Below are 23,165 nucleotides of genomic sequence, written 5' to 3' on the forward strand. Positions count from 1 at the left end.
GAATAGGCTGATCTGAGAAAAAGCTGTAGGGGACTCGGGTGAAGCCCAGCAAATGGTGTAAGGTATGCACAGACATATGGTTTAATAATGTGAAGCAAATCCGTACTGTCATAGCTGGGTGCGATACCACCATGTTCAGTAACAACTAAAGTGAGAAGAATCAGTCCTGTGGTAAGTATCCCTCGCTGTCATGGAGTTTATTCTGGCTCTGATTAACTCTATATGTCTGTGATTGGGTAAGTGACAATTTCTCATTGCTCAGGAGAAGGCAAACAGAGAAAGGGCATAGCTGAAACAGATCCAAGTTCGCTGGTGTGATCTGCTATTGATCAGGCAGTCATCTTGACATAGGCAGACATGGATGCCCTTTTCCCTTCAGCATCCAGCCACAACAGCAAGCCATTTTGTAAAGACTCTTGGTGCCATAGAGAGTCCAAAGGGCAATACCATGAACCAGTAATAGTTTGGCCCCCACCATAATTCTCAGCTACTTCCTGTGGACCATGCGTAAGTACTCATTGTATAAGTCAAGAGCCAAAACCAGTTCTGAGCCTGAAGTGATGAAATAATGGAGGCAAACATTACCATCCTGAATCTGAGATGGTGCATATATATCTCTGTTCAGCCTCCTCAGCGCTAAGATAGGCTGGAGATCACCTTTCTTCTTCAGAATAATGAAATATCAGGAATAGAAGAATCTTTCTCTGCACTCCAGCAGGACCCCTTCTGTGGCTCCTAGATGAAACACGGACACTTTTCTTTGGGTAACAGGCTCTTGTAAGAAGGGCCTCTGAAGCAAGAAAGTGAGAGAGGGGACAGCTAGGGGGCAAGGAAAGGAACTGGACAGGCAGCCATAGGTGTTAATGGCCAGCCTTAGCTTCTCGTCATGCTTGATGGCGGGGGACGAAATTGTTTCTGAAGAAGGTCCACTCTGGAATAGTTCTGATGTGGCTCTACACCACCTCGTTAAAACAGTAGCTTCTGGGAAGGAGCTTAGTTTGCAATGGAGGAGGATGACTGGTGCTTCCTAAAGTAGCAGGGTTGCTTTCTGAGCAGGTATTCTGATTGCAGACTGTGGGTAGAAGATGCGGGGGAGGGAATAGCTCAGTGGTTTGAGCATTGGCCTGCTAAACCCAGGATTGAGAGTTCAATCCTTGAGGGGGCCATTTAGGGATCTGGGGCAAAAACTGGTGATTGGTTCTGCTTTGATCAGGGGGTTGGACTAGATGACCTCCTGAGGTCCCTTCCAACTCTGATATTCTATGACTGTGTTCTCTGTCTTTGTGGGGGGTGGCATAGTAAAGGCTTATGGTATGGTGTTGAAGTGTAAATACTCGCATTTACATTGAAGGTGCTCTGACTATCTATGCCTACAGTGATCAGGATCTCCACCCTGTGTCAAGATGTGAAATGGGATTCCATTCTGGGGCCTGTGGGAAGGTGGAGCCTCAATAGCACTAGTATGACCATGGCGGTAGTTAATATTGGTATTGGCCAGTCATGGCAGAGCCCAGTTAGAGGCACTCCTGGAATAATCTTTAGGATACCATTCCTGTTTTTTCCTTGTAGTAGAGGAGGAGTGTCCTGTAGGTGGTGAGAAGTACATCTCTGGGGATGACAGTACTGTTTGATGCAGTTCCAGCACTGGATCAAGTGTGGTGCTTAGTTACCAGGGCACCTGCTGAAGATAGTCTCCTCGGCTCTAGCTTGGAGGACATCTCCTCTCTGGGATAAGACGTGCTCCAAGCAGCACAGCTTAAGTCTTGCATCCCTTGATTTCCTGGTGCAGGAGGTGGCGGCATGGCAGACAGAGTACTTGTCAGGGATGTGCCCTTCTCCAAGGCAGAAAAGACATCTGCTGTGCCTATCAATGAAAGGCATCAGACAGTCACAGGAAGGACAGGATTCACATGGCCCCTGCTCAATGGCTGACGAAGCACTTCACCCTGCTATACAAGGGAGTGTACCAGGGGCCTCCCCCATATATCCTCTTTTTCTGGCACATGCAACTGAAATTTTTAAGGAGGAAAAATAAAAATAAAGTGAAATTCAAAATACAGATGCAGGACAGGCACAGTCAAGGTTCTCTCTCATTGGTGGGAACATTAAGAGGGAACTGAGGAAGGATTGTGGCTGCTCTGCCCTTTTCGCCCTTGCAAGGGAGCAGGAAGCAGCACAGGGTGCCCATGCAGCCTTGATGAATGCTGCTGAAATGATTCAAAACTCACATGCATGGGGTGCATGCGAATCTACAGTGGAATCCACTCTCATACCTGAAGAATGACAATTTCCAAGAATAATCAAAATTAATACTGTGAGACAGCCTTAAATTTCCTAAAAGATACTAATCTGCAAAGGTTATCTTGAATCAAGTATCTTCACTTAAAAAAATAGCTTGCATCCATTCAGCGTCGTTGAAAGTTCATATGGTGAGAATCAGATATCTGGATATTCTAGTTGAAATTAAAGCTTTGTATTAAAGTAGGCACACTTGTGAGGGGCCATTCCTCGCTCCAGTGAGTCCTCTCTCCACGAGTCATTTTTCCTTTTCCTCAGCCCAGAAACCTGCAGATGGGGACCTTCTTGCCTACAGCAGTTCCAAGCTGAATATGTAGCCACCAGGTTAGCACTGGGAGGAAAAGTAGGGACAAGATTTTCTGCTTGATGGGGAAAGCTTCTTTAGCATCATACAGGGGGCCAGAGCGGTCAGGGAGGAGTTTTTTGGAAGAGAAGAGAGCCTGAAGTGCCCAGAATAAGTATACTTTTGCCCTTAACACAACAGTGCTATTTACTGAATGTATTTGCTCAACCTCAGTGTACCAGAATTTAGACCTTCACAACTTTGTACAAGGGTTTAAAAAAACAAACCATAAATATTAACCTGACGTTCCATAAGCCAACAACCTGCTTATGGCAGTTGTGATGTAACAGTACAGTGATTGCTGGAGTATTACAAGAAGACCAGAAATCAAACTGTTGATTTCAGGAAGACTCAAAAGATTTTTTTTAAAAAAAAACAAGTGTATATGCTAATGTTCCTTGCTATCTGAGACTTTTAGTCAAAACCTTAAACAGAGTACAAATCATTTACTGTTCATTTTCAAAAGCCCTTTTAGTATCTGCTCTTTTTCTAGGTGTCTTTGTATGATGTGGCAAAAGTTATTACTATGTAATATTGCAGGAGTTTAAATATTAAAATAGATTTATCTTGCAGATTTAAATTATTTAAATTATACACTTTCCTTAATACTCAGAACTATTAACTATTAATCTCCTTTTAGACTGAGTCTATTTTAAAAAATTATTGCTGATATATCAACCATTCATTCGGTTATTTTTTATTCTGAAAAGTTGCCTTGGGTAAATAGTGCTTTGCATTACTACTTTAGTGGATTATACTACCAAGATAAATTTCATAATTTGACGTATTTTAGGGGGAGGGAAACAAGCGCTGCACAGAATATCAATATTTTACAGACAGAAAGGTTATGGTATATACCACAGGTGGTGGTGGTTGTTTTTACCTATAGCAGCTTGCATATAACTTTTTCTCTTTTCTGTATTGAAGATAAATGTCTGCCATTTTTTCTTTGGCTTGTACAAAGTACAGCTGTTCAGATGTAATATTTCTGAGCATAGTTAAGGCTTGTTCAATATCTCCTTGTGCAAGAGCCAGGTCTGCATTAGCAATCACAACTCGTAGTTCTTCAGGGGTGCCAGTAAATTCATTGATGGCATCTTGCAGCACTTTAGCAGCTTCATGCTGTAAAACACAATTATTATTTTTTTTCTTGACCTCAAGTTAATGCATCCAAGGAGGCCAATATTGCAAATAAATGGAGGACAAAGGACCACCAAGGACAAAAACATACTTGCAATATACTTTAAAATGTTTAAAAACGGAAAAGAGGATTGTACTCATGATTAGCTGAAAGCCACACAAGGCGAACAAGTAGCAGAAAGACAGTAACAAACATTACAGTTGCATACATAAGAATATATCACAGTACGCACCACTATAAAACACACTTTCCATCAAATGTAATTCCAGGATGGAGCTAGAGATCCAGCTACACTGGGTAAATACATTAGCCTAAATGTCTACAAGTGGGGAATTTTCTTAATGTTTTGTATCAAGGTTGTGTGCGCCTCAGTTTCCCCTATGTGCTGCATGTTTAATGAGGTGGTGGGAAAGGGTGAAGAGGACCAGGTGTAACTCCACCAAGCAGCCTGGACACTTTGTAACCTAGCAACCGATGGCCTGAAGGCCCTCCCCAGCTTGGAAGCCAGCCAAATTTGGTGAGCAGGAGAACCAAGGGCTGAAGAGAGAGACACCAGGTAATCTGTTTGCCTGGGAAAGCAGAAAAAGGATGGAGGAGGGGCCCTGGAGGTGAGACAGAGTAGGCCGTAGGAGGAGTGGTCACTTCTGGACTGAGACTAAGAGACCTGGATGCTGGACAGTCCCAGATGGGCTGTGCTGAGACTTTCTATGGTCAAGGCCTCCGAGAACCTGCTGTGCTGTGTTACAGACATACAATAAACCCTTTTGTTTTTATGCTGGCTGGGAGTCACTCGCAGTCTAGAGATTGGGGCTGCATTGCTCCCTCTGGGTATGGCGGCCCCCCAGTGGGTCCAGAGCTATTGGATTCACTGAAGGGAGCTCATGGAGACAGACATACTGAAGGCTTAGAGGGGCGGTTCCAGGAGACAGTGGAGTATAGTGCTTAACCCCCGAGAGTGAGACTCCCAAGGTGGGCTATTACACTGAAGGGGGTTCCTCCCAAGGACCATACAGAGCCAGGAGCACTGACCCTGTGATTCCATGACAGTCTCATACTATGAGCAGCACAATGGTTGATCATGGCATTTAAGTGATCACAGATGGGCTTTGAAGTTAACTCCTCGCAATTAAAGGAGAGATGGGCAAGTGTTTCATCCAGTCTGCAGCCTCAGAACAGTATCTACACACATTCTGAAAACTATCTCCACTCTGAGAATGGCAAAGAATTTGTATGTGTCTCAGAACAGCCTGAGAACCAAACTCCAAAAAACCTTGAAATTCAGATATTTCTCTGTCTGTAGAATTGTTAAGTCTCCTAAAGTCAAGACTTCCTGTAAAGTACTGTAGGGGTTTGTCATGGACAAGCTCAGGGGTAGATGCTTTTGTTAATGGAATAATTGAGGTTTGTATTCCGCCTCAAATATACACTGCATTTTATTAAATTACTCATTGTCATACCTGTTCTCCATTCAAACGATGAGCTTCTACCAATTCCAGAAAGATAGATACACGATTACTTGCATCAATTTCATTTCTTTTTGCTTTTGATTTTGAGAAAGCCACAGTGCCTCTCATTCCAGGTAAACTCATTGCCATCTGCAAGGTCTTAATAGCTTCTGATATTTCTCCCATCTTCTTTTGGGTCTGGGCTTTAATTAAGTGATACAAGGGATGTTCTCTCACCTGAAATATAAGTTATTAATCAGTTTCTATATTCTGCTTTACTCTTAAAAAAAATCAAGCATCCTGAGGAATAAATTTGTTAATTTGTTATTTAACTAAAATATTTAGAGAAAGGCATAACAAATGCTAATAATTAAGGCTCCATTTTAGTCACAGGTATTTTTACTAAAAGTCATAGACAGGTCACAGGCAGTAAACAAAAATTCATGGCCCGTGACCTGTCCATTACTTTTACTACACACCCCTAACTAAAACTTGGGCTAGGGGCTGCGGGTGCTCAGGGGGCAGTCCGGGGGTGTCATGGGTGCTGGGGGAGGTTGGCCTGACCCCCCGCTGGTGCAGGGGGGGAGGGGAGGAGAGGTGGACAGCAGCACACGGCCCGGGACTGGCAGGCTCACTACCCAGTATGTTCCTGCAGCTCCTACAGGGAGGGGTGGCCATGGGGGCGCCACACTGCTCTGGCCACAAGCTCCAGCTCCGCAGCTCCCATTGGCCAGGAACTGCAGTCAATGGAAGCTGCAGGAGCTATGCAGAGTCCCCTGGCCCTTCTGCCTAGGAGTGCCAGGACATGCCAGTGGGAGCTGGGGAGCACCCAGAGATAAGCGCCGCCCTGCACCCCAACCCCTTGCCTCGCCCTGAGCCCACTCCCAAACTCAAACCACTGCTGGCCCAGGAGCTGCCCAGCTCGAGCAGCCCCTGAGCCAGCCACACCAGCCACTGCAGAAGTCATGGAGGTCACACAAAGTCACAGAATCTGTGACCTCCATGATAGACACACAGCCTTACTACTAATCCATGTTATACTTGTGTCTAGCAAGTGTAGTATTAATTCTATTAGTAATGTTGTCTTCAAAGAATATGCAAGACAATTTTTTTAATTAAAACCCCACAAACCATACAAAGGAAAGAATATCATGAGTCAGAACCCTGATCTGGAGACAAAAGGGCATGCACTAGACCATTACTTAAAATGAACCTGCTTGTTACAGGTGTTTTCTGTGTCTCCTCTCCTAATCATAGACAAGACAACATATGCTTCAGTAAGCTGGTACAGTAGTTTCAAAAAAGAGTCGATCATTCCAAGATATACATAATTTGGCAATTAACTTATATACACAAACCCACTGTGGCATTCATCCACTCTACCTGCTTGAATACGTCTGTTTTTATATTAAGGGGAACAAATGGAAAGAGTAAGTGTGGCTCCATACAAAATTTCAGGGACATCAGTAGGTATTTTTTTCATTCAGCTTCTCTATGCCAACATTTGGAGAACAAAAGGTGGGCAGAGGAATATTTTAGAAAGGAAATAAAGACCAGCTTGTCTCATACCGTCCACCTTGCAGCAAAGCCCTATCGGGATACTCACTCAGAATTCAATCGTGTAAACTGCTGAGCGTGCTGGCCCTGGCCCAGCAAAGCACTTAACTTTAAGTAGTCCGATTGACTTCAATAGACCAGAGTTCTCAGTACCTCGCAGTATCAAGTACTGAATCAGCTACAATAGAGGAGAGTGGGGAAAGCCATTTTAGAACCACCACTGCTTAAGTGTGCTGGCTTTGCTGACCAGGGAACAAGGAAATACTGACAGAGGTTCCCAGGTTTCTTGAAAGGCAGTAAGGGTTTGGACCACCCTTCTTATATTCTTTTATGCAAACCTCTCACAACTTTGTTGCAAGATGTCTCTGGGACTACAAATCCTGTTTATATAGTATGTCCTTATACATTGTAATACTTATTTCTGTTAACAGTTCTCTATATAGAGAGAGATCAGAAAAGAAAAGCAGTTTCTTTCTTCTATACTCCTCAAGAAAATTCTGATACTTTGGGGCAAGTTAATAGGCAAATTTGGAGTCCTCACTTCATCACACTCCCAATTTGCCTTGCAATTAAAATTATTCACCTGAAAAACGTGTTCAGATGCCAAGCTTGTAGTGAAAAGATAAGTATTAAAATAATGCATCTTGCTGTGCAAGCTCTAGAAGAAGTCTTGCAAAACTGATTGCATAAAACAATTTAATTCCTTTGATCAAACTCACCTCAAAATTGTAGCTCAGAGAGAGTTCCAGGGACTGAGAACAGAGCTTAAAATTGTTTTGGGACAAATGAACCTGAGCCATAAGTAAATGAGCATCTGGATAAGAAGGATTCTGTTCCAGGCAATGCTGTAGGACACTGTGAGATGCCTCAATATCACCTAATGATTTAAACAAAATAGCAAAAAACAAGAGAAAAAAAATCAAAGCCCAGTATTAAATATAAGTGCCTCTTACTTAGGCCTGGTCTACACTGAAAAATTCACACCACTGACCAATGTAGTTAAGCCAACCTAACTCCCAATGTAGACACTGCCTCTTGAGAAGGAGGAGTACTGTAGCATTTCAAGTGTAGACAAGCCATTAGCCTCTCTATATTTTAGATAAAGGCTTCACAGCTTGCTTTTAAGATATACATATATTTAATAGGCTGCTAATGACCTCAAATAGCAGCTACTAAATCAGGAGCGGGCAAACTTTTTGGTCTGAGGGCCGCATGGGGTTTCTGAAATTGTATGGACGGCCGGTTAGGGGAGGCTATGCCTCCCCAAACAACCAGGCATGACCCAGCCCCAGCCCCCATCCGACCCCCCCGTTTCTCACCCCTGACGGCCCCCCCAGGACTCCTGCCCCATCCACCCCCCTGCTCTCAGTCCCCTGACTGCCCCTAGACCTCCCCACCCCTAACTGCCCCCCGCTGCCCCATCAAACCCCCACCCATCCTTCCTGACAGTCCCCCCAGGACCCCTGCCCTATCCAACCCCCCCTAACTGCCCCCCACCACCCCATTCAACCCCCCCTCCGGGACCCCTGTCCCATCCACCCCCCTGCTCCTTGTCCCGTGACCGCCCCCCTGCTGCCCCATCCAACCCCTCCTTTCCTTCCTGACTGCCCCCCCTGGACCCCTGCCCCCATTCAACCCCCATTCCCCGCCCTCTGACTGCCCCGACCCCATCCACACCCCTGCCCTCTATCCAACCCCTGCCCCCCCACCGCACTGGCCTGGAACACCTGTGGCCGTGCAGCACAGCACAGCGCACAGGGTCAGGCCAGGCTCTGCAGCCCCACCACCCAGAGCATTGTGCCATGCAGCGGTGTTGCTATTGGGGAGGAGGAGACAGCCTCCCGGGCCAAGAGCTCAGAGGCCGGGCAGGACAGTCCCGTGGGCCAGATGTGGCCCGCGGGCTGTAGATTGCCCACCTCTGTACTCAATACTTCTCATCAGTGTCATTGAGAGTTGAAGACAAAACCACAGCATAGACAGAAATTTCTCCATTATCCCAGTCCCTGAACCATCCACTCTAGTCCTGTATGAAAGACTTCACCTTACTGAAAAATCAATGCTACATTTCTATTTTTTCAGAAGTGCATTTTAAGGGAACAATCAGGTAATAAACCCAGAGGAAAGAAATAATTTTAATACTGCGTTGTTAAAAAAAAAGAACAGAATATAAGAAATCAGATATTTGTTACAGTACTTTACAATGGAAGAAAAATATTTATTTAATACATAAATATTTGTATTTTTGCAGCCACACACATATATTACCTGATAAGTATTTCACCTTTGCAACTAAAAAGACAGCATGTAGAAGACCTGGTACAGTTTTTACCACAGTTTCAAGAACTGAGGTACAGTGTTTGAGCAGTGGTGAAAGGGGTTGTCCTGGATTTGCAGGCTAGAAATAAGAACAGATCAACTGAAAAATTCATTTTAAGAACATGAACTAGTAAAAAGAAAAAACACTGCTAATTTTGCTCAGCCTAAGAATCTGAAAGTTCAAAAAGTGAAAAGCATGTGTCACCATGAAGAAACAGTGAAATGTATTTTAAATATAAGAGGCCAAATTCTACTCACATTTATACCGGTGTAAATGCAGAGAATTGTTATTAAAGTTTGCGGGACTTGACCAGTGTAAGACTTGTATAAATGAAATCAGAATCAGGCCTTCTCTCTCTGGTTGTACACAAACCAGTCCATTACACTGGGGCCAGATGATCCTCAAATAGCAATAATTTGGCTTCAGGGGAATCAAAGCAGGTACAATCAGGGGAAGGTAAAGGTAAGTAGGAGGCCTGAGTCAACAGGAGCTCTGCTTTGTTCTTCCATCACTCCCTGGGGGACCCAGGGACACCCCTTCACCACAGCACCTCCATGTTGTTGGGGCTCAGCAGAACACAGAGCAGGAGTTGGAAAACTGTTGCTTTCCATGGCATGATCTTCTATGAACCTGGCATAATTATACTAGGAAAATCTGCAAGGAATTTAATGTTAGAAGCAGCCTGAATTTCCCTTCACAGCTTCAACTTCCTCCACACCTCCTAGTCCACAAAGACAGCTGTAATATGCAGCCCTGGGAGGGGAACAGGCTGAAAGATTCCTTAGGATATTTGATGCGGTAGAAGAGGGATTCCCTGTAATCAAATGTCCCAACGTCTACCCAGTTGGGTTATGTAGGCTGCATTTCCTCTTCCTCACTAGGGTCACAAACTCTTCTCCGTGAAAGGGAAGACATGGCTCTCCTTCCAGTTTTGTCATTTCCCCTTCCTATAGGTTCTTCTACAAGAAAAAGATGTCCAACCATTAGTTTCCATCCTCCTTTAATTCTTTGAGAGTACTCAGAGCGCCAATGTCACTGATAGAATTCCTTTCTGGACGACAGCCCCCCCCAGCTGAAGTCTCAGAAATAAATAATTAAAAAAACCCTTCAGTTTCAAATATAGTTCACATGGTGGCAATTGCTTTGTCATCTTTTCCATTTTCCAATTCCCTAGCTCAATAAAGCATGCACCTTTCTAAGAAGAAAAAAATTCAAAATATTTTTTTCAGATGAGATGCCACTTAAAAACAGATTTACATTTCTTTTGGGTGCTATTTTCTTTACTGTTAGCCTTGTAAGATGCTGCAATTGTTAGTGTCTTCTTGAGCTTTAAACACTGTCATTTCACTGCAATTTTTGCCACAGCAGTTGTGAGGCATTCCACTACCATGGAACTTACAGTCTGTTCTTGAGAAACTAAAACACATAGCAAATAATTATAGGACAGTCATATAGCAAACTGTCAACATTTGCTAGAAGTCTGTGGAACTGTATAATATCTGAGCTAATGCCCAACAATTACTTGTTAAGATCTTTCCTCTGTAACATACTTGAAAGTTTTTTCAGTTGTTCTCTTTCTTACTGATAACACTTGGTGCAATATCTTAACTTAATCTTGAAGGCCCTTTCCTTGGTATCCTGAAAATACTTATGAGGGTCAAATATTCCTGTCGTCAAGCCCAACGTATGACCGGATGCCATCTTCAACCACAAAAAATAACCCACAATATGGATAAATTATCTTTTTGTTTGAGATTAAAAAGTAAAAATACCATTAAATACATTTATACCTGTATTTATACGTAGAAGAGAAATGAGAAATGAATGCATGCATGTATGTGGGAAAACATCCTGAGCAGACAAACTGCATAGGTGTGGATGACCACGTGATCAACATCTAGCCTTCACATTTAGTTATTTAAGTGAGTTCTACTCTGTTCTATTCTCCAGATCAAACAATAGACCAAATAACTGTATATAGAGCACCTTGCACTTACATTTAACCCCTTCTCAAATATAACTGCTGCATTTTGTATGAAGAAAATGAGATGTAAATTAGCAATTATTCCAGCACAAAGTTGCTCAATATTTAAAACAAATTTTGCTTCATGTGAAAAGTAAATATACTTTTGGTGATTCTTCTCAAAAAATGCCTTCTACTTGTACCTATTAAATGATATTAAAAATGGAGTCCTTGGATAAATTCTAGTTTTCAGAGGAAGAGGTCTAATACTACTAACCTGTGTTGGGCAAAAATTAAGATATTCTCTAACAATTTCCAGCAAGAAATCAGGGTTCAGTTTTTCAAAGTACTGTATGCCAAGAGGTAAGCCATGCAATGATGAAAAGTGAGTATCCAGAACATCATTCAACAAGTGAAAAACTTCTTCTTGTCTTTGAGGTTTCTTCATAGCTAAAACTGCACGCAAGAAAGACAGTTCCTGCAAAAAAACAAAATTTAACTCCAACTATATTAGTTTTGTTACTTTTTTATTATTTATCTAGCACCATACAAAACTTCACCATTTTCAAGGCAATAACTAGATGCAATGACCTGAGCAAAAGCTATACTTAGGAATATTGTAACAATTATATAATGCAATTGAAAACTTTTAAGAATGACCACTGTAAGGCGTACATAAAGATTTGCTATACAATGCATTTCTTTTTCAATTTATATGGTGCAATTATGAGCCAGTCTAGGCACATAAATAAGTTAAATTTATCAATGTCAACACCACCATTTAAAAAAAAAAGGGGCCCCTTTTCCCCCATTCAACCCAAACTCAGAAAAAAATCTGAGTAAACAAAAAGTCCTCATCTTGCAGGCCAACACTAACTTTGCTTGACCAAAAGACAGAAAAAGCAAATTTCTGAGTTAAAGCATCCTCCATTAAGAATACTCTGCTCCAGAAAAATAAAGGTTTTAAACTGTAGTAATCTCAACCTGGCCACAACTTCAGATTAGAATCAAAACACTTCAGTGAAGTAGTCCTTTACCCCAGATTTCCCAATTGAGTGCTGAATTTCGTTAAGGAATTCCAACTGCTGATCTGCATCTTCTAATTGTCCTTCAATTATCTGACATCGGATAATTCCTGCAACAGTAAACATTTAATTTCAGTTTCAGCTTTATGATAACTACACAGTGTTAAACTTTCCAGAGGGCCCTCTCCCCCGGCCCCCAAAAATCTAGTTTTCTTTACCTCTGGACTATCAGCTCCTCAGCCTTTTGTTAATAGGGTGATGAGAAAACACAAAGAACTAAGATTTGAGACAGACGTACAGGGTTTATCTACAATGTAAATTTTCTCCAGCTATGTCCTTCCTTCATAAAAGCCATCTTTCCTCTCCCCCCACACCCCATCACATGCTTTAAACTTCATCTAGGAAAATACCTAAATTGTTTCTTTAAGCTGTATTTGTTAAAATTTCAAAAGTTATCCTTTTGACATTTCACAGTGTGCCCCAACACACTTCCCTTAAGTGTCTGGGTGAAGTCTTTATATTCATAACGGTTTGTCATGTACAATTTACTCATAATTGTTAAACCATGTAGTATCATCCATGACCTATGGGAAAATCATCTGTGGAACCTCTCTCTCTTCCTCCATTCTTAAACTACTCAACAGAGTAGACACTTAACAGAACAGTGTTTAGCAATACTCTCAGAGGTTTCTCTTTATCTAATGTCTTCTTACTAAATAGCAATACTAACTCACTGCATACAAAAGCTTGTTTATAGAAGTGTGACTACTAGTCAGTCTTTGATTCACAATCTTGTTTTAAATTGCAAGTTTCCAGCATGGTGACCTTATAATCCCCTTATACCGTTCCATGCTTGGATTCAAGAACATGGAGAAATCAAACATGCTTGTGCCCTTTCTGCGAATGAAAGGTTGACAGGTCTCTCAATTCTAAAAATAGTTTAAAAAAAAAAAAGACTATGTGTTCAGGTGAGACCTGAGTTTCTTTTCTCTCCAAACATTAAAAATGTAGATGACGGATGACTAGACAAGATAAATGAGGATAAAAAATAATTTCAATCTTTCAATTAAGGTAGGAAGAGCTCAAAACAAATGTGCTATACCTTGTAGCCAGACAACCAGCGCCCCTTCCCCCCTGCCCCCCAGACCAGCATTGCTGGAAACACAGGAGGAAGCCGGAACAGGGCACTTAACATATATTCCAGCACAGCCTTTGAAGCTGTGAAAGCACAGGTGTGCTGCTACAATGTGCCTCTGGGAACAGATACGACAATTAAGTTCACAGCAGGCAGAGGCCCTGTGACAGACATGGCTCTTAGCCCCTACTAAATAGCGTGATGCACACACACCAACATCCTAGGTGGGAAAATATTTACCCTGATAAAAGAAATGTCCAGTAGTCGACACTTATTGTTTCTCTCCCTTGCAAGTGTAAACTACTCTTGCGAAAGCTGGCGTCACCCAGACAGACCAGCCTCAATTTGGCATAAGAAAGGAGAAAGAGAATAAAGGAGTACAGAGGTATAAGTAGGGAACCTACAGCACCATGATTTTTGAGTGCTTTTCACTATCTATCTGCTGGTCAGATAAGTGACAGCCTCCCAAGGCTTCTGCAGCTAAGAGGGTCCCTACGCCTTGTCCCTTATTCATCTTTCCGCGGAATTGAGTGACCGATCCTAGCTTGGCACCGCTGGAATCGAGAGATGCAAGGAGGGTAAGAAGCACCCACACCTGATCTCCTATCTTTAGTGTACACATATTTTGAAATAGAGCTCTATACTTTGTTTTCTTTCTTTGGGATTGTGGCTTCAGTTTTGTAACTTGTTTGTGTGTGTAACATCTCTACATTTAAATAAGTAGGCATTAGCAATTTTGTAACCACATGATTAGAATCTAGCTTAATAGATTTTGGTAACCATTTGTGCATAAGCCTGACTTGTTTTCTCTGGTTTACTGTAAAGCAGCCAACACAATTAAAGAACTTCAGCCGTTTTGGCTCTAAAGCCTGGCCATTAGGTGAGAGTACTAAGAGCCTAGCGTTGAGTTGTGCCGCCTCCATGGGGCAAACTCTTGGGGCACCTGTCAGTCAATCCTGGCTGCCCGCTGCGAAGGAGCTCTGAGCTCTAGCAGTTAAAGTCACGGGTGTGGAGAGGATCTTAGTGCTGCCATTGGGGCACCTGTCAGTCAGTATTGACTGCCCGCTGCGAAGGAGCTCTGAGCTCTAGCAGTTAAAGTCACGGGTGGTTAGGACCTTGGGGCATCCGTCAGCCTAGCCCGGGCTGCCCACCGCGAAGGGACAGTGCGTCCTAGCGGTTAAAGTCACGGATGGTATAAACGGGCATAGCTGGCACCTCACCAAACATCCTTGGCCGTCGGCTAACAGAAATTGGCATCACGAACAGGATTGTGATATAGGCTGCACTACAGTAACACAATGAAACCAGTCATGATAAACACCACAGAATTCCCTGAGCTAGAGAAAAGTTTGACCCAAGAGGGATGGGGAAATCCTCTGTGGAGCAAAGAACTGCTGGAGAAATATTGGGGAAAACCAGCAGAGATCTGGCAGCATTTCTGTAACTGGAGAACTGCCTGCAAGATGAAGAAAGGGAAAGGAAAAGGTGCTTGTATATGGCTGCTTACTAACATTTGGCAAGCTGCCTGTAAGGATTATCATAGTCTGGCAATAGAATTTAATAGGCTGCAACAGGAAAGGGACACACTGCGCCAGGAATGCCAGAATTTAGATACCAGAGTAAGAACACTGAATAGGGATATGGTACATCTTCAGAAAAGATTACTTCCCTTAATTGAGAAAGAAGGGATAGAACGAAGGGAAAAGCTGGAGACTAAAACATGCAGAATCAACCGGGCTAAAGTTGAGACTGCTCTCTGGCTAGACCCTGAGGAATGGGATGGAGACATTTGGGATTCAGCAGATGAGTCCCCCTCCTCTGAGGAGGAAGGTCCCTCTGTAAAATTAAGACCAGCTATCACACATCACAAATCAGAAGAACATGAGGAAAATTTGAGTGGGGCAGAGCTGGATGAAGAAGGGGATGACAATTATCCATCCACCTCTTCAAAAACAAAGAAGGGAGGTAAAAAGGGAAAAGGGAGTAAAGCTCCAACACAATTTACCAAAATTACCACCCGCCAATATACTCCCATAGAGTTAAAAACAATCCAGGGAGATTTTGCTAAAAAGCCTGAGGAAGGTATAATAGAGTGGCTGGTCCGCCTCTGGGACACTGGGGGTGGATATATACGCCTGACAGCCCAAGAAACTGAGCGCCTTAACTTAGGTGTAGGAATATTCCTGGAACACTCAGAGGGGAACACCCCTAAAACGCTTTGGTCTCTGGCTTGTCGATGGGCAAGAGGAATTTACCCAGCAGACCGAGATGAACCCACAGTAATGCACTGGACCAACATAGATGAGGTAAAAACAGCTCTATTATCTGTGGCTGTCATTAGCATGCTTGGCCAAAACCCGCAAGAGTTAGCCTATGAAAGTCCATGGGAGGGTCAGGTAGATGTAGATGATCTCAGACCCCTGCTTAAGGGAGTTCCGAGTAACCACAGGGCTATGGCACTGTCCCTTAGATCAGAAGCTGCAGCACATAACAGTACCTTTCGGGCACTGCTAAACCTTCTGGTGTCATACTTTAGAGAATTCGGAGACATCAGAGCACTGACAGGCAAAGCTAAGATGCGTTCCCTTCAGGGAAACAAGGGGGCACCATCTAAAGGACATAAAAACAAGCGAGAGCCAACCCAGGAGGAAAAGGAGCTTAGAGCCAAGTTGTGGAGACAATGTCTGGCTTTAGGTTATCCCAGAGATGTGATAAATGGACTGCCCACAGAGCGGCTAAAATTATTCACCGCCTTTAAAAGAGCTGACTGGGAGACAACTAATGCTACTCCCAGTACACCTCTGCAGCTCTCTCCTCTTTCCCCACCTGCAGACACCCGGTATACTCCATTGCTGCAGCAACTGCAAGAGTTACCAGAGCAGGGAAACTAGCTTGCGGGGGTCAATCTCCTCTCCTAATAAACCAGCTTAAATCCAAACAGGAGAAAACAACAGCAAAAGACCCCCGGATACATGTAACTGTAAATGACAAACACATTATTCCTTTCTTAATGGACACAGGGGCTCAAAGGTCCATGATTAAGCGAGAAAGTTTTCAGGGCTCACCACCTACTGGCGGAAAGCAGGTACTTGTTACAGGAGTAAATGGCAGTACCATAACTTACCCATTAGTTAAGATAAAACTGGATATCCCATTGCAACCCCACCATCAGCCCCGAAAATATGAGGTGATTTTGGGCAATGCCAACATACTGGGCATGGACGTTTTAAGAGGAAAGAAGGGAAGGATTAATGGGGAAAGATGGGCTTTTGGAGTCAGTTCTGTTCCTCATGCCACCCACCTGGAAGAGGAAAGCCCTCCCCACTATTCTGTAAACTTACTTAGCAGCGCGCCTGCTCTCCCGCCCTCAACAGTAACAAACATAAAGCAGTATAATGTCCCAGCTGAGGCCATAAGCCCTGTTACTGACCTGATCAAAGATTTGGAACAGCGAGGAATTTTAATTCGTACCCACTCTCGCTTTAATTCTCCTGTGTGGCCCATCAAGAAACCAAATGGCAAATGGAGACTCACTATAGACTATAGGAAGCTAAACAGTAACACTGGACCATTAACTGCAGCAGTCCCTAGCATAACAGATATTGTAAACACCATACAAACCTGGGATAAACCATGGCTAGCAGTATTAGATGTAAAGGACATGTTCTTCATGGTCCCTTTGCAACCAGCTGACCAGGAAAGATTTGCTTTTACTTGGAAAGGTGTACAATACACTTTTACCCGAATGCCACAAGGGTTTAAACACTCACCCACTATTTGCCATGGGGCACTGGCAAAGGTCCTAGATGACCTTATACTGCCACCCAATGTACAAACTGTGCAATACATTGATGACATCTTAATAGGTGGGAAAACCTCAGAAGAGGTACAGGAGGCTATGAATCAAATCAAAGGAGCACTAGAAGCCCTTAATTTAGAGTTACCAGCTGAGAAATGCCAAGGTCCCTCCCAAGAGATAAAATTCTTAGGTACTGTATGGATGGGAGGTCGGAGGTCTGTGCCTAATGACACTGTGCAAGAGCTAAATCAGGCACCCTCCCCTGAAAGTAAAGATCAATTGAGACAGATTTTGGGAACCCTGGGGTTTTGGAGAAAACATGTACCTGGCTTTGCCATTATAGCCAGACCATTGTACAATTTGTTAAAGAAAAGTGCTGCCTGGGAATGGGCTCCTGCCCATGAGGAAGCCCTCAGGCAACTGATAGGGGAGATACACACCTATCAGGCTCTGGGTCCCATACATCCTGAAGCCCCATTCCATTTGTACCTAACTGTGGGAGCCACTGGAATGTCTTATGCTCTCTGGCAAGACAGTGACACTGCTCCCAGACGACCAATTCAGTTTGGTTCCAAGTCATGGCAAGGGTCACAGGCTAACTACACACCTTATGATAAGGTGCTTCTGGCAGCTTACACAGCCTTGAGAGAAACTGAGGAATTAACTCAGGATAAGGACATCACAATTCACACTCTTCTTCCAATCATTAAACCTATATTGGAAGGGAAAGAGTTACCACCTGGTGTAGCACAAAAGATGACTATCCAAAGATGGGCACTTTACATACACCACAGGGTAGGTAGTGCAGACACTGCACAAAACCCCACTATGATTCAGGAATCCCTATGGAAAGTAGGAATGCCTGATGAATACCGCCTGCCTCCACAGCAGTCTCCCATTAAGGATGCTGCCCCATTTGATCCTTCTAAGCCTGAGGGAGTATGGTTCACTGATGGCAGTGCCAGGCTGGTAAAAGGAAAATGGAAGGGAAAAGCTGCAGCAGTGCCTGCAGACACCTCTGCAGCACCCCTAACTGCTGAAATTGATGGGTCAGCACAACTTGCAGAATTGGCTGCAATTAAACTGGCCTGTGAAGCAGGAGCCACCGCAGTATATACGGACTCCTATGCGGTATGGGCAGGTGCCACTCAGTGGATCACTAACTGGAAAAATAACCACTGGGAAATAGGAGGTAAACCAGTCTGGGGACTGGAATACTGGAAGTGGTTATATCAGCATGCCCTGCAACAACCCCTGTCTATAGGACATGTCTCAGCTCATCAGAGGAATAATACCCCAGCTGCACAGTTAAACAATTTAGCCGATGCAGCTGCCCAGCTCTTTACCACACAAGTAGAATGGGAACGCTTATATTCATGGTTACATGATAATTTAGGACACACAGGAAGTGATGAGTTAGTGCGGCAAGCACATATCAGGGGGTGGCCTATCACCCACAGACAGGCTAGAGACCTGGTGCAAGCCTGCACTATTTGTGCTGAGACTAGAAAACATATAGCAGAAGGACAAAGGTTTGCCAGGCTAAGAGATGGAAAAACACTATGGGCAACCTGGCAGGTCGACTATGTTGGACCACTGCCCACTACAAGGCAGAGGTGGAAATACATCTTGACTGGGGTAGAAATTGTTTCAGGGATTGGTTTTGCATATCCAACCCAATTGGCAACAGGGTTGTCCACAGTTATGGGACTAAACCGCTTAACAGCAATTGTCCCAATGCCTCAAGAAATCCAATCAGATAATGGTTCGTATTTTAAGAATAAACTTGTAAGGGAATGGACCCTTAACCATGGAGTCCAATGGACCTTCCACCTTCCATATCGACCTCAATCTAATGGCATAGTCGAGCGCTGGAATGGGTTGCTAAAGAATCACTTGAAGCCTACTGATGGCACATGGGGAGACAGACTGGACGAAGTGGTGCAGAGATTAAACAACAGACAGACTCCTACAGGAAGTCCAATCAGCAGGGGATTCTTCCCTACAGGGAAAGCTATCTCCCCTGCCAGAACACCACTGCACAGTTCCAAGTATGCTCCTGGAGATACTGTTGTGATTAAACACCCAGCCCTGGGAACCTTTACCTGCGTTTTGCACGCCTATAAAGAGAAAGGTGTATGGAGTGCCTTAAATGCTGATAAAAGGCTAATAACCATTACAGAGGCTTGGATCGCATCCAAGACCGGCTGACCATGTGATTTATTGCAGGAATGGTCCCATGGTTCCGAGCAACCTGCCAGCTAACCTGTCAGCAAAATGGACCATGCAGCAGACCTGTTTGATCACTAGAGACTACTATGAACTGTTGATATATTTGCCATTACTTATAATAGCAGGTGTAATTTTTGCTTTTGGTTTTAAAATAAGTTTTTTAGCTAGAACACGACCCACCAGAGATATGTTCCTGCAAGCCCTCATGATCCTTCTGTTGGCTCCAGTCACCTTGGCAATACCAGAACATCCTCTTCAGGGAGCAATCCAAACCATCGCCTCAGCTGCTGGTGCTACAAATTGCTGGATGTGCACCTTGCTAGATTCAACCAATGGACTGGGAATTGAATTTGTACCACTACATGCAGTGGCTGAGAATGGACAAACCTCATGGATGCAATGGTTAGCTCAACACTTGGGATTTTCCCTCTCCCCGTTTTTACATTCGGTTGTGAATACTGTTTTAACCATTTTAATTATTGTAATTGTTTTTTGTGTAACTTTATGTATTACGAAGTGTTTGATTCAAACTGCTCTTTCCTCCACGCAAATCAGATACCTAGAGCTAAAAAGGGATCCTAACCAATTCCGCGAACCCTCATCCTCTAACTTGGTTGTTGGGTATGTCTAGATTTCCCCAAGGAGGGCAAGAGGTGCTGGCATCACCGCCACCTTGCAATCTGGGATGTAGTGTGGTGCATCAGGGGGTGGAATGTAGCCAGACAGCGAGCCCCCCCCCCCCCCCTCAGACCAGCATTGCTGGAAACACAGGAGGAAGCCGGAACAGGGCACTTAACATATATTCCAGCACAGCCTTTGAAGCTGTGAAAGCACAGGTGTGCTGCTACAATGTGCCTCTGGGAACAGATACGACGATTAAGCTCACAGCAGGCAGAGGCCCTGTGACAGACATGGCTCTTAGCCCCTACTAAATAGCGTGATGCACACACACCAACATCCTAGGTGGGAAAATATTTACCCTGATAAAAGAAATGTCCAGTAGTCAACACTTATTGTTTCTCTCCCTTGCAAGTGTAAACTACTCTTGCGAAAGCTGGCGTCACCCAGACAGACCAGCCTCAATTTGGCATAAGAAAGGAGAAAGAGAATAAAGGAGTACAGAGGTATAAGTAGGGGACCTACAGCACCATGATTTTTGAGTGCTTTTCACTATCTATCTGCTGGTCAGATAAGTGACAGCCTCCCAAGGCTTCTGCAGCTAAGAGGGTCCCTACGCCTTGTCCCTTATTCATCTTTCCGCGGAATTGAGTGACCGATCCTAGCTTGGCACCGCTGGAATCGAGAGATGCAAGGAGGGTAAGAAGCACCCACACCTGATCTCCTATCTTTAGTGTACACATATTTTGAAATAGAGCTCTATACTTTGTTTTCTTTCTTTAGGATTGTGGCTTCAGTTTTGTAACTTGTTTGTGTGTGTAACATCTCTACATTTAAATAAGTAGGCACTAGCAATTTTGTAACCACATGATTAGAATCTAGCTTAATAGATTTTGGTAACCATTTGTGCATAAGCCTGACTTGTTTTCTCTGGTTTACTGTAAAGCAGCCAACACAATTAAAGAACTTCAGCCGTTTTGGCTCTAAAGCCTGGCCATTAGGTGAGAGTACTAAGAGCCTAGCGTTGAGTTGTGCCGCCTCCATGGGGCAAACTCTTGGGGCACCTGTCAGTCAATCCTGGCTGCCCGCTGCGAAGGAGCTCTGAGCTCTAGCAGTTAAAGTCACGGGTGGTTAGGACCTTGGGGCATCCGTCAGCCTAGCCCGGGCTGCCCGCCGCGAAGGGACAGTGCGTCCTAGCGGTTAAAGTCACGGATGGTATAAACGGGCATAGCTGGCACCTCACCAAACATCCTTGGCCGTCGGCTAACATACCTACAACAAAACCAGTGAAAGCCAGACTTTATATTGCTGTTTCTTAATAAAATAAATAAATAAAAAAAGCAGAACACTAAGAAAACAAACATCTTTTAAGTCTCTTCATACATCAGAAAGGAAAAAAATGGGCACAAGCCCATTCTTTCAGAAGCAATCTTGCTCACTGAAGTTTCAGTATCCTGCCTGCACCCAACACATGCATGACAGAAAAATGGTACAACATGAATGATAAAGGTCATCAAGTTTCAGAGTGGTAGCCGTGTTAGTCTGTATCTGCACGAAGAATGAGGAATATTTGTGGCACCTTAGAGGCTAACAAATTTATTTGAGCACAAGCTTTCATGGCCTAAAATCCACTTCATCGGATGCATGCAGTGGAAAATACAGTAGGAAGACAGATACACACACACACACCATGAAAAAAAATGGGTGTTGCCATACACACTAACGAGAATGATCAATTAAAGGTGAGCTATTATTAGCAGGAGAAAAACTTTTTGCAGTGATAATCAGGATGGTCCATTTCTAATAGTTGACAAGAAGGTGTGAGTAACAGTGGGGGGGCGGGAGAGAATAAGCATAGGGAAATAATTTTACTTTGTGTAACGACCCATCCACTCCCAGATTTTATTCAAGCCTAATTTAATGGTGTCCAGTTTGCAAATTAATTCCATTTCAGCAGTCTCTCGTTGGAGTCTGGTTTTGAAGTTTTTTTGTTGTAATATTGCAACTTTTAGGTCTAATCGAGAGAGACTGAAGTGTTCTCCGACCGGTTTTTGAATGTTATCATTCTTGACGTCTGATTTGTGTCCATTTATTCTTTTACGTAGAGACTGTCCAGTTTGGCCAATCTATATGGCAGAGGGGCACTGCTGGCACATGATGGCATATATCACATTGGCAGATGTGCAGGTGGCTGATGTGATTAGGCCCTAAGATGGTGACCCCTCAATAGATATGTGGACACAGTTGGCAACGGGCTTCGTTGCAAGGATAGGTTTCTGGGTTAGTGTTTTTATGCTGGTAAGTATTTTCTTCAGGTTGGGGGGCTGTCTGTAAACGAGGACTGGCCTGTCTCCCAAGATCTGGGAGAGTGAGGGATCGTCCTTCAGGATAGATTGTAGATCCCTGATGATGCGCTGGAGAGGTTTTAGTTGGGGGCTGAAGGTGACGGCTAGTGGAGTTCTGTTATTTTCTTTGTTGGGCCTGTCCTGTAGTAGGTGACTTCTGGGAACTCTTCTGGCTCTGTCAATCTGTTTCTTCACTTCAGCAGGTGGGTATTGTAGGTGTTTGTCTCTGTCTGAGGTTGTATCCTAGAGCTTGGCTGTAGACAATGGATCGTGTGGTGTGGTCAGGGTGAAAGCTGGAGGCAAGTAGGTAAGTATAGCAGTCGGTAGGTTTCTGGTATAGGGTGGTGTTTATGTGACCATCGCTTATTAGCACTGTAGCGTCCAGGAAGTGGATCTCTTATGTGGACTGGTCCAGGCTGAGGTTGATGCTGGGATAGAAGTTGTTGAAATCATGGTGGAATTCCTCAAGGGCTTCTTTTCCATGGGTCCAGGTGATGAAAATATCATCAATGTAGCGCAAGGGGCGTTAGGGGACAAGAGCTGAGGAAGCGTTTTAAGTCAGCCATAAAAATGTTGGCATACTGTGGGGTCATCAAGTAACTATCACTGACTGTTTTTTGTTTTCCTTATAGAAGTTGGATTTTTATTAAGGATACATTTTTCCAAGACTCCAGTAACATTTAAGTACTTTAAACTCTTTTAGATTAGGGTAAATATTGACCTTGATGGTATCCCTTTATTCCTATTTTGAGTAGAAATCAGAGCAACATATTAATTAATCTTAGCCATGGATGCTCAGGGGAGCTTGTTTTCTCAACATTCTTTGAAAAAGTGTTACTTATTACTGGCTTTATTATAGCACATAGTGTCCTGGTCCAGGACTAGGACTCCTGGACCAAGACACTGTTATATTAAATGCTGTACGAACACAGAACAAAAAGATGGTC

At 43.7% G+C, this 23,165-nt stretch overlaps 1 protein-coding gene across 6 annotated transcripts in view; it reads right to left on the reverse strand.

Annotated features, from left to right (window-relative positions):
- TTC21B (tetratricopeptide repeat domain 21B) overlaps positions 1-23,165 on the reverse strand; it is a 113,424-nt gene that overhangs the window by 60,186 nt on the left and 30,073 nt on the right. For all 6 annotated transcript variants that reach the window (XR_007359062.2, XR_007359063.2, XM_048868814.2 and 3 more), the window contains 6 exons: positions 12,102-12,199; positions 11,342-11,542; positions 9,050-9,179; positions 7,504-7,661; positions 5,240-5,464; positions 3,525-3,763 (listed from right to left, as the gene is read on the reverse strand). Coding sequence is in view for 4 of the 6 variants with exons in the window: in XM_048868814.2 (XP_048724771.1) it covers positions 3,525-3,763; positions 5,240-5,464; positions 7,504-7,661; positions 9,050-9,179; positions 11,342-11,542; positions 12,102-12,199 (1,051 nt within the window). In the remaining 2 variants the exon portion in view is untranslated. The remainder of the gene's footprint in view (positions 1-3,524; positions 3,764-5,239; positions 5,465-7,503; positions 7,662-9,049; positions 9,180-11,341; positions 11,543-12,101; positions 12,200-23,165) is intronic.

The sequence above is a fragment of the Caretta caretta genome, chromosome 11 (genome assembly GCF_965140235.1).
Source record: "Caretta caretta isolate rCarCar2 chromosome 11, rCarCar1.hap1, whole genome shotgun sequence".
NCBI lineage: Eukaryota > Metazoa > Chordata > Testudines > Cheloniidae > Caretta > Caretta caretta.